Source organism: Ranitomeya imitator, chromosome 1 (genome assembly GCF_032444005.1).
Source record: "Ranitomeya imitator isolate aRanImi1 chromosome 1, aRanImi1.pri, whole genome shotgun sequence".
NCBI classification, from domain to species: domain Eukaryota; kingdom Metazoa; phylum Chordata; class Amphibia; order Anura; family Dendrobatidae; genus Ranitomeya; species Ranitomeya imitator.
The window spans coordinates 879380699-879393207 of NC_091282.1; the positions used below are offsets into that span (position 1 = coordinate 879380699).

At 43.7% G+C, this 12509-nt stretch overlaps 1 protein-coding gene across 11 annotated transcripts in view; it reads right to left on the reverse strand.

Moving 5' to 3' along the window:
• Window positions 1-12509, reverse strand: part of SEC31A (SEC31 homolog A, COPII coat complex component) — an 88963-nt gene that overhangs the window by 15457 nt on the left and 60997 nt on the right. For 6 of the 11 annotated variants that reach the window (XM_069742949.1, XM_069742967.1, XM_069742943.1 and 3 more), the window contains 6 exons: window positions 11214-11340; window positions 10481-10626; window positions 9859-10032; window positions 6000-6149; window positions 4764-4859; window positions 4327-4459 (listed from right to left, as the gene is read on the reverse strand). In XM_069742949.1, coding sequence (XP_069599050.1) covers window positions 4327-4459; window positions 4764-4859; window positions 6000-6149; window positions 9859-10032; window positions 10481-10626; window positions 11214-11340 — 826 coding nt within the window. The remainder of the gene's footprint in view (window positions 1-4326; window positions 4460-4763; window positions 4860-5999; window positions 6150-9858; window positions 10033-10480; window positions 10627-11213; window positions 11341-12509) is intronic. The other 5 variants (XM_069742970.1, XM_069742976.1, XM_069742973.1 and 2 more) reach the window with 1 other exon arrangement.

Sequence of the window (12509 nt, forward strand, 5' to 3'; positions counted from 1 at the left end):
TTCTCTGTGACAAACTTTTTACTATTGATGCTGCCTATACAGCATCAATAGTAAAAACATATGTTAAAAATAATTAAAAAAAACATTATATACTCACCCTCCAACGGCCCCCGGATCCAGCCCAGGCCTTTCCAGCTCCTCGAGTGCCGCTACGGTCCCCAGAATGCATTGCGACAATGACCGGAGATGACGTAGCGGTCTCGCGAGACCGCTACATCATCACGTGTTATTGCCACTTGGGACCGGAGCGGCGCGCGAGGAGAGGGAAAGGCCTGGGCTGGATCCGGGGGCCGTCGGAGGGTGAGTATATAACAATTTTTTATTTTAATTCTTTTTTTAACAGAGATATGGTGCCCACATTGCTTTATACTGCGTGGGCTGTGTTATATACTACGTCGGCTGTGCAATATAATACGTGGCTGTGCAATATACTACGTGGCTGTGCAATATACTACGTGGCTTTGTAATATACTGCGTGGGCTGTGCTATATACTACGTGGGCTGTATAATATACTACGTGGCTGTGTTATATATTACGTGGGCTGTGTAATATACTATGTGGCTGTGTTATATACTACGTGGCTGTGCTATATACTACATGGGCTGTTTAATATACTGTGTGGGCTGTGCTATATACTGCGTGGGCTCTGCTATATACTGCGTGGGCTGTGCTATATACTGCGTGGGCTGTGCTATATACTGCGTGGGCTGTGCTATATACTGCGTGGGCTGTGCTATATACTGCGTGGGCTCTGCAATATACTGCGTCGGCTGTGCAATATACTACGTGGGCTGTGCTATATACTACGTGGGCTGTGCTATATACAACGCGGAATGTGCTATATACTACGTGGCTGTGCAATATACTACGTGGCTGTGCAATATAGTACGTGGCTGTGCAATATAGTACGTGGCTGTGCAATATAGTACGTGGCTGTGCTATATGCTACGTGGGCTGTGCTATATACTGCATGGGCTGTGTTATATACTACGTCGCTGTGCTATATACTACGTCGGCTGTGCAATATACTACGTGGGCTGTGTAATGTATTACGTGGCTGTAATACTGCATGGGCTGTGCTATATACTGCGTCAGCTGTGCAATATACTACGTGGCTGTGCTATATACTACGTGGGCTGTGTAATATACTACGTGGCTGTTATATACTATGTGGCTGTGTTATATACTACGTGGGCTGTGCTATATACTACATGGACTGTGCAGTATACTACTTGGCTGTGCTATATACTATGTGGGACTACGTGGCTGTTCTATACTGCATGGGCTGTTATATACTGCGTGGGCTGTACAATATACTACGTGGCTTTGCTATATACTACGTGGGCTGTGTTATATACTATGTGGCTGTGCAATATACTACGTGGGCTGTGCAATTTACTACGTGGGCTGTGCAATTTACTACGTGGCTGTGCAATATACTATGTGGGCTGTGCAATATACTATATGGCTGTGCAATATACTACGTGGGCTGTGTTATATACTACGTGGCTGTGTTATACACTACGTGGGCTGTGTTATACACTACTTGGGCTCTGTTATATACTGCATGGGCTGTTTTATACTACGTCGCTGTTCTATATACTACGTGGGCTGTGTAATATACTACGTGGCTGTGTAATATACTGGGTGGGCTGTGCAATATACTACGTGGCTGGGCTATATACTACGTGGGCTGTGCAATATACTACGTGGCTGTGCAATATACTACGTGGCTGTGCAATATACAACGTAGGCTGTGCAATATACAACGTAGGCTGTGCAATATACTACGTGGGCTGTGCAATATACTACGTGGGCTGTGCACTATATACTACGTGGGCTGTGCTACATACTACGTGGCTTTGCAATATACTACGTGGGCTGTGTTATATACTACGTGGCTGTGTTATAAGCTATATACTACGTGGCTGTGCTATATACTACGTGGCCGGCCGCGAACAATCAGCGACAGGCGCACTCCGGCCGCGAATTGGCGCGGGATTTGAACCACGCTTCGCTAATTGGTCGCGCCCGGCCAGCCGAATTTTGTGTATTCATTGTATTATTCTAAAATATGCATAAATAAGCTACATACATATTCTAGAATATCCAATGCGTTAGAGCCACCATCTAGTCCACCATAACAGGTTCACAGCATTACCTTGTTTCCATTCATTTTTTTCTTGTTAGTAAGACTAAAATATATTTATGCCCTTAAAATAATTAGTATAATACTGTAAAATCCCATGTACACAATTTAAAGGGACCCTGTATACTCCCCAGCCCGTCTTAAATTGCCATCATAACTTTATGTAAGCTTAGTGCTGGATTATAAGGAGGTTCTATTATGTGCCTTACACTTATTTGTGAGTCTAAAAAATCAAGTTATAAATCTGGCTCGTGGTATGCAAATTATCCAGGACTAGTCCTGCCTGGGATCTTGGAATCACACCTAGGAGCGCATGATTAACTTGCACCACACAGGTGACGTAACCATCAGGCCCTGAAAAGCTCACGCATGAGTGCAACATTCTTTGTGGCCATTAGCATACACTCCCCAGCTTCATCAGGACTATGCTCATGCTCAGATGGGTATTACTGACGCCTGCACGGCAGCTAGCTACTTTATTGCACATGGCAAGTGAATATTGTGTTCATGCGTGGGAGCTGCAGAACCTTGATGCTGATGTTGCCTGTGCAGTGGATCTTAACCTGCTCCTTTGAGCATGATTACAAAATCGGAGGCAGGACTAGTCTGGGGGCAGCAATACCCTATTGGAGGCAGGACTAGTCTGGGGGCAACAATACCCTATCGGAGGCAGGACTAGTCTGGGGGTAACAATGCCCTATCGGAGGCAGGACTAGTCTGGGGGCAGCAATACCCTATCAGAGGCAGGACTAGTCTGGGGGCAACAATAACCTATCAGGGGCAGGACTAGTCTGGGGGCAGCAATACCCTATCGGAGGCAGGACTAGTCTGGGGGCAACAATACCCTATCAGAGGTAGGACTAGTCTGGGGCAGCAATAGCCTATCGGAGGCAGGACTAGTCTGGGGCAGCAATACCCTATCGGAGGCAGGATTAGTCTGGGGGCAGCAATACCCTATCGGAGGCAGGACTAGTCTGGGGGCAGTAATACCTTGATGGACTAGTCCTGAATTATTTGCATACTGTGAGCCCGGTTTATAACTTGATTTTTTTAAACATAGAAATAAGTGTATAGCACAGAAAGTACTTTCTTATAATCCCAGAATATGCTTATAAAGCTATGGTAGCAGCTTAGGAGGGGCTGGAGATTCCCTTTAAGACAATCTTACATAAATTTGAGTAATTTTGCAACATTACACCACTCTTAATTGATTACTTTTATTACAGCCCAATGCTATAATAGAAACCAACCAGATTGTGAACGCTGCTCTGCATCTATGTAAAGTATTAACAGATTCGTGGAGTCGGAGCCCATTTGGTGAAGTCGGAGTCAGTGTCATGGAAATTGAGGTTTGGCCTACCGACTCCATAGTCCTGTCAGGGCCGTGGAGTCGGAGTCGTGGAGTCAGAGCCCATTTTGGTGGAGTCGGAGTCAGTGTCATGGAGATTGAGGAGTCGGAGTCAGAAGTTTGGCCTACCGACTCCATAGTCCTGTCAGGGCCGTGGAGTCGGAGTCGTGGAGTCAGAGCCCATTTTGGTGGAGTCGGAGTCAGTGTCATTGAAATTGAGGAGTCGGAGGTTTGGCTTACTGACTCCACAGCCCTGGTTTTAAATATATAATTTTTTTTAGATGTAACTGAAATAAATGAAACAACATTATTAAAATAGAGAGAGAAGATATGCATACATATGGTGGAGTTGGACATACAGATCCTTTTTCCACCAATTCTATCGGCCGTGACAACGGTCTGTGGCCGCTACACATCGGCGGGAGTAATGTCTCTTACTTGCTGGTATCTGTGGTTATTCTTTTGATGAGCTGGCCTGGTGTGACGATACAAGTGCATCGAGCTGCAATGTTGAGGTCACTCAAGGAGGGCAAATCAAAAGTAGAGCATTAGATGGCGGCAGGTAAGGGGCGGTATCACCGCTCTCGTGCAGCGGCCACAGATCATGGCTGATGGAACGGGATGTGCAAATAAATTGGAACCAACTCTAAGTGAAATATATGCAAAATCAGATATAAGGTGTTCATTACATGCAATTGTCTCGAATTAATACATTTCTATACGAGAGGTACGTGGTATGCAAAAAAGTCTGTATGAAGAACACTTGCTACAGTCCTAAGAAGCAAGAATGCAGACATTTGCCCATAATAACACCACATAAATACATACTTGGTGGGTACGGTTGCCGACCGCCTATATTATACGGGTTGGCATTCGAATCTGGCGGCAGAGCTGGGGCTCCTACAGCAGGTGGGTACAAGTTACCAGGAATGTTGAAGCCTGGTGGTGGCGCATTTTCTCTCTGTAAAATGGAAGAAAAAACAAACTTTTTTCACATCTTTTAACAGCTAAGGTGTTTTTTTGCTACAATCATTTTTCAACTTTTCAGGTGAAACAAGTCTATGTTCATAAGAAGTCGACTTTCGATCGCATTAACAGCAGTGCAATATATCTATAGGCAGCAAGCTACAAAATCAGCGCAAAGAAAGTCTCTTTTTCTGATAGCAAGTGCTGCGCAATATGTGATGTGCTGCGCAAGATTAGAGCATGCCCAGTGACACTGCAAAAGAAAAGAGGCAAACCTTCCATGTACTGCAATGTAATACCTGGGTGTCAAAGGAAGAGGAGGCAGCAGGTGCAAAGCTGGGAAGGGCAGTAGGGTTTTTGTTACTCCAGGAAGTGACAGTAGGGGCAATTCTAGCCTGAGGTGAATAAAGAAATAAAAATCACTGGAAAAAACTAAAGATTACAGCTAAATTCTGCCTTGGTTAAAGGGTGGCCGCTTTCCTATTGGTCCTACAGAGACAAATGCCACCGTCTGCTTGGTACGAGTGATATAGAAAAGCATAGTGTGAAAGATGGGTGTTCAAGAGGGAGAAGAGGACGGTCACAATAAATCAGCCACAGTATTTTGTACTATACTGGAAAAATATAAAGCTTGGAAAATAACATTTACCGGCTCAAATACCGTTACTATTACCTGGGAAGAAAAAAAGCTTTTTTGTTTTAATATACAATTATATCCATTCTAGGTGTGTTCTCAGTCGGCTTAATGTCCTGTGAGCCAGGCAGCATTGTACCTACATATTCTACTGCGATCCTTTGCGCATAGCTCAAGAGAAGATTGCTTTGCATGGCTAAAACTTTGGAAAACTTTCATCTCTGACATATATAAACTTAAAAGGGGTATTCCCATCTCTAAGAAGCTACCCCAAAATGTAGTAGGTGTCATAATAATAATAATATTAGCAAATACCTCCAATTAAAAAAGTAGGATAGTTCTTCTGATTAGCCATGTTGCTTACCCCATGTGCAGGGCATTGCAGTAGCTTAGGTATCCATGGTTACGATCACTCGTATAGTGACAGTCAGTGGTCGTAACCATGGATATCTAAGTGACTGCAATGCTCTGCACATGAGGTAAGCAACATAGCTAATCAGAAGAATGATACTAGATTTCTAATTGGAGGTATTTGCTAATATTAATATTATTATTACAACTACTATGTATTGGGGTAGGATCCTGGAGATATACCCATATAAGTCATTTTTCCAGCCTATGATTGTTAATAGGAAGGTTTCCACTCACTGATAGCAAGAATAGATCATGAAAGGGAACCTATCCAATGATTCATGCTGCCCAAAACACGGCCAGCTCTTGCTTCACTAACTTCCCTTTAATTGGTGAGGAAAGTTTCAGTTTTCACGACACAATAATTAAGCTGGACTTACATAAAAATTAGAAAACCCCAACCCCTTTAAAGATCTCACAGTACTGAACAAACACACATGTCCATCTAAAGCTAGAAATCAGCAAGAATATTTGTTATTTTGCTTTTTACCTGTGGGTAGTACTGGTTTTCTGGTGTTGGTTTCATGTGTGTTGGCATGCGTGGTTGAGCCACCGATGTTGCACGAGTTCCCATAGTGGGAGTCACGTCACTTTCTCCTTGTGCTCGAGACAATCTCTCCCGCAACTGCACAATGTTCAGCTGGAGAAGGGAAGAAATTGTATAAAGTATACCAGATTGCAATACGTAAAGAAGTTGGCCACTACTTCTTGTTATAACCCTCGCTTGGCACGCATAAAATATAGCTTGTAGTCACCTCCTGTGCTGGCACCTTTCCCATGGTGTCGGCACTCGCTCTCCCGTGCCCAATCAGCGATGGCATCATAGTCCTCCACCTCCTGTCTAACTGAGCAGGAAGAAGTCCGAGAGTAGCTGCAGCCCGGGCTTCCTCTTCATGTTCGATTTGTCCAAAGGTGGGAACAGTGACGCCAGAACTCACTGGGCGCCGGCATCACGTGTCACAACAATCGCACGGGAGACCTAGGAGAGAGCGCGAGTGCCGATGCCACTGGAACGGCGCTAACACAGGAGGAGAGTATAGGCTTTATTTGTCCGAAGGAGGGAACAGGGACGCCAGAACTCACTGGGCGCCGGCATCATGTGTCACAACAATCGCATGGGAGACCTAGGAGACAGCGCGAGTACTGATACCGCTGGAATGGCACTGACACGGAAGGCGAGTATAGGCTTTATTTGTCCGAAGGAGGAAACAGTGACGCCAGAACTCATTGGGTGCCGCCATCATGTCACAGCAATCGCACGGTAGCCCTAGGAGAGAGCGTGAGTGCCGACAATGCTGGAACGGCACCGACACTGGAGGAGAGTATAGGCTTTATTTGTCCGAAGGAGGGAACAGTGACGCCATAACTCATTGGGTGCCGGCATCATGTGTCACAACAATCGCACGGGAGCCCTAGGAGAGAGCGCGAGTGCCGATACCACTGGAACGGCGCTAACACAGGAGGAGAGTATAGGCTTTATTTGTCCGAAGGAGGGAACAGGGACGCCAGAACTCACTGGGCGCCGGCATCATGTGTCACAACAATCGCATGGGAGACCTAGGAGACAGCGCGAGTACTGATACCGCTGGAATGGCACTGACATGGAAGGCGAGTATAGGCTTTATTTGTCTGAAGGCGGGAACAGTGACGCCAGAACTCATTGGGTGCCGGCATCATGTGTCACAACAATCGCACGGTAGCCCTAGGAGAGAGCGTGAGTGCCGATACTGCTGGAATGGCACTGACACGGGAGGAGAGTATAGGCTTTATTATTTTATGGGGACCAACATTTGACTCAAGAAGGGGTTTCCCTAGTAGTGGACAACCCCTCTAAGGAATTTGCAGAGGGGAGAATTGCTCCACCGATGCAGGACTTATACTATTTTGAGCACTTTAGCACTGAATTATTAAAAACGTTACTACAGATAATAATATTTTTTACAATACATATACATTTAATCTAGAATGCTGAAGAAGACATTGTGGCGGATTCACGTGTTAGTTACTACTTTATCTCACCCTATACTTACCTCCAGCTCTGGATCAGTATAGACAGAAGGACAAAGTACAAAGAGTAGTGGAAAAATGGTAGATTAGTTTACACAAAACTTATTCGTTCCTTGTAGATCAATCTTTTGTGTAAACTTTATGATTTTCATAGTTCAGTTCTCCATTTATTTCAACAGCGGATTGTCATGTATCAGTAATTCTAATTAGATATGACAATTCTTCTCGTACAGATTCTTATTTTCTGCAGTATTCTAGTAGGCAATGCAGGTAAAATAAACCACTCATGCACCCCCATCACAAATTAGGTTAATTAGTAAAATGTACAAACTTTTTGCTGTGTACAATAAACCAATAATAATTTACATAGCTCAACAATACAACTAATATAACAAGTGGTTTCTCCAAATTCAGCTAAAATGCCACTTTTACCGACTACCGAAGTCTCAGAATTAGTCACCGACTTCATGACCAGTGTCTTAGTACTTAGTATAGACCTTTGGCTGTAATGACCTGCTGCAAAATGTGATACATAACCAGATACCAGCTACTGGCAGCTTTCTTCAGCAATCTACAATAATTCCTAATGGGCAATGGCCTCCAGTTCATTAATATTCTGTGGTTTCCATGCTGCAACCTCCTTTAACCAAAGATTTCTATGTGGATCAAGTCAGGTGACTGTGACCAGTTATATGGTTTGAGCACATTGGAACAAATGTCTCTTGTTTTGGGTTAGTAGAGGCGTACATGATGGGGTCTGGGCATGGAGACCTTCAGCATTTATTGTGAGCCTTACTTGGCACACTGAAACCTTAGTGCCTGCTGCTGTAGGTCTTTTGCAGTCACTTGTCAGTTTTTGATCACCTGCCTCCTCAGGCATCTTGTGATAGTCGGTGGTCCATATAGTGTCAGCGTTCCTTTACCTTTGAACTGTGAATTCTGCTTCCAGCTGTATCTCCAGGAACATTAAATGCCGTTGTCTCATTTTCCTTGTTAGTGCAGGCAATGAGCTCTTAACTTTTTGGACAACGCATAGACCTGGAGGCCATTCCCCATAAGGAATGAGCTATGATTTCTCAGGAATGCTGCTAGAAGCTGGTGTCTGGACATGCATCATGTCTGCGGCAGGTCATAACAGCCCACAGGGTCTAAGAACTACTACAGATGCTTGTCATAAAGGGGTTGACTAATGCAAAGATTGAAGTTGTCAGTTAAAGTGGCATTTTACCTGAATTTGGAGAACCCACTTGTTATATTAGTTGCGCTGAACTATTTAATTTCTTCTTGTTTCAATGTTTTATTGGAAACAGCAGAAAGCGTGTACATTTTTCGAACAAACCGAATTTGCAATAAAAGTGATTGAATCATTTTGATCGTAGCTACCGTATAAGTTGAACTATGCCTAAAAAGAGAATTTCATTAACATTTTTTTTAAGTGCTCGGTATATAAATTTAGAGTAGGGCAAATTAAAAAAGCGGTGTATAATTAAGACAACCCCTTATTAAAAAGCAGTCAGCTTCTCAAACGCTGTAGCACGCTACACATCCATGACCTGACGGCTGCTCATGCACTTGGTCCCCAGGATGGTACCTCCAGCAATACCGTTTCTCTTCTTTTTAACACACAGAAGAGAGGCCTGCGTGAGAGATCACTTTATAATGACTGTATGGTATAATAATTCAACTTGATGCGAGAAAGAGGATTTTTGGTACTCACTGTAAAATCTCTTTTCTCATAGCCTTCATTGGGGGACAAATCTAAACTAAACCATGGTTTTATGTGTCCTCTAAAGAAGCACCCAAGAAAAGAGGATTTCTTTAGGACTCTTCGTAAGATCTTTCTTGTAGCCTTTCTTGGGGGACACTGGAAACCATGGTTTTATTTAGCGGTGTCCTTCCAATGAAGTGCTCGAGAAATCTCTTAACTGGGGAGACAGGATTATGAGCAATAGAACACCTCTCCTTTTTCGCACGTAGAAGAAAGGCCTGAGCGGGAGATATCGCTTTACAATGTTCATATGTTATAATAGTTCTATTGTTGAGAGAAACAGGATTTTTGGTACTCACTGTAAAATCTCTTTTCTCATAGCCTTCAATGGGGGTGGGGGGGGGACACATCTAAACAAAACCATAGCTTTAGCTGTCTTCCTAATGAAGCACCCGAGACATTACTTTATTGGGCGGATAGGCTTATGGGTACAGTGATTGGGTACTCTGAGAGACCTAATTTATTGTTGTATATATAATGGTAAAAGAGAACGAATTAGACATGAAAAGAATGGCTTTTACACTGGCGTCGGTGACGCTAGTGTTTTAGTTGCACACTGTCCACTGCTACTCACCTGGTTGCTACTGGTGGGCAAAAATGCCATAGCTGCTGCAAGACTTCCCTGAGCTGCCAGTAAGATGGCATACTGACTCATCTTATCAGCCAGGAGGAACCCTACATCTTGCGTTTCCACAGCTTGGGTGACTTGCACAGCTTTACGAAGAATAACCACTTTTTCTATAAGATCCTAAACAAATTCGATACATAAAACGGAAAAGAAAGTTAAACTGAAAAAAAGGATTAGTTCAATATTAACGCATGCCACCAGCTAGCTTCCAATATGCACCTCACTCTTTCACCCAGACCACTATATACAATCTAATTAAGGGAATCAGTCAGCAGAATTTTGCTATGTAATCTATGTGTCCTTTATTAAACTGTGTGCTGTTTTAGTTAAACTGAAAGATTAATAAAGTATCACCCCATTGTGATACCCTCAACCTGTGTTGCCGGAGTAGTATTCCGCCCAGGAGAAAGGAGTACGAGTGTTCAGTGGGATGAGCCCTGGTCCATGCAGTCTTTCTAAGCCAGCCAGGTTGAGAGCACCCACTGAGCCCCGTGTCTCCACAAAGATGTTTCAAGAATGGAGAGTATAATCCTCAGATATATGTGGATAAAGAGTTCACAACATTCACCTGCAATGAGAGTGGGCTGACTCCATCCTGAGCTTTGGTCCAGCAGGCCACCAGTTTGTCCACATTCCCTGCGCAGAAGTAGCATAGGCAAGCTTCTGCCTGCAGAGACGGATCACCTTCCTTCTCAAGTCTGGAACCCAGCAGGTCTGTAGTCACAATCAGTAAAACACATTATTCTAAGGTAGATATCACGATTACATTAACTTGCAAAACTAAACATTACTGCATCCGAGTGCTTTCAGACACAATGTTAATGAGGTCAAATTAGTCATGTACCATTAGTTGACAAGCGAACTTTAACCTTCCCTGAAAACCTCATCGCACTCACTGATTGCACTAAATGAAGAAGTAGGGTTCAGCGGAGTCCTGATCTCCTCCGAGAATGAAGATCGGCTCAATAGAAAGTGTATGAGCTCATCTAGAACCTGTGCGGAAAGACCGTGCTCAGCTGGGTGCTTCAGTCAGAGGTCTCAACCCCTGGATAATTGTCTGGCAATACTCGACAAACCTCCGTGACATGTCAAAGGTTTTGTAAAGGCTCTCTTTTTGTGAAATTACACTTGAAATAATATACAAGGGTAAAACAGTGATATGGTGAATATTAATTTTGAGGTTTTGAATAATATTTCATCTCTGCACAATACAAGAAAAAGAAAACAAATTATATTCTTTTCACATTTCCTTAAATCGACAACACAAAGGCTTCCCAAAAATAAGAATCCCAGATTCATACCGCATAGGGAGGCAAATTCCTCAGGCCTGGCATAGGTCAGCACTGCAGCTAGTGCCTCTCTCCAATTCTTAAGATCGCAAGATTCCACAATATCACTCCAGTTCTTGGTAACGACAGCCGTGATCAGCTAAATAAAGACACATTGCATCTGATCAGTATCCCATAGAGGTGAGCGAAATTCTACACACAACCCCCGGTCCACATGCACTCTAACCGTGGACAGGAGCAGCACAAATTGTTTTACCTTGCGGGTTCCTCAACCCCTTCACGACATGGGCATGTCGTGTCTCCCCCTTTGATGTGGGCTCCGATGCTGTGCCGACATCTTTCCGGACAAATGTCAGCTGTTTTAAACAGCCTGGAACAGTCGTGGGTGGAATCGCTCTGACAGCGGCATTTAACACGCACTTCCAGCCTTCGGGCCGGAAATCCACCCATTGGTGACCCCCGTCATATGATCATGGGTCACTGATGGGTTGGCATGACAACCTGTGGTCTCCTACAGACTTCTTAGGTTGTCATTGCCGGCTTGCTTTGAGCGCCACCCAGTGGTCGGCGCTCATAGCAAGTGAGTAATTCAGCTACATACAGGTGACCAGATCATCGCCTGTATGTAGCAGAGCCGATCGGGTTATGGCAGCATCGAGTCTCCCATAGAGACTATTGATGCATGCCAAAAGTAAAAAAAAAAAAAAAAAAAGCTTTTAAAAATATAAAAAAAGGTAAAAAAAACAAAAACCCCAAAACTTGAAATCACCCCTTTCAAAATAAAACAATAAAAAAACCTCAAAACATACACATATTTGGTATCACCACAATCAGAATCGCCCGATCAATATAAAAAAATTAACATGATCGTTAAATGGCGTAGCCTAGAAAAAAAGTCAAAAAGCCAGAATTACGTTTTTTTGGTTGCCGCAATAACGGGCGATCAAAAGATCGTATCTGCACCAAAATGGTATTAATAAAAACGTCAGCTCGGCGCACAAAAATAGTGATTTTTGTGTACTCACCGTAAAATCCTTTTCTCCAAGCCATTCATTGGGGGACACAGACCATGGGTGTATGCTGCTGCCACCAGGAGGCTGACACTAAGTAATACAAAGAAAAAGTTAGCTCCTCCCCTGCAGTATACACCCTCCTGCTGGCTCCCAGCTAACCAGTTCGGTGCAAAAGCAGTAGGAGATCAATAACGACATATAAGCGTAAAGCATGTCACATTATATATAAGAGTATAACATATCAAAAGATAAAAACAAAGCATAAGCTAATAACAGGGTGGGAGCTGTGTCCCCC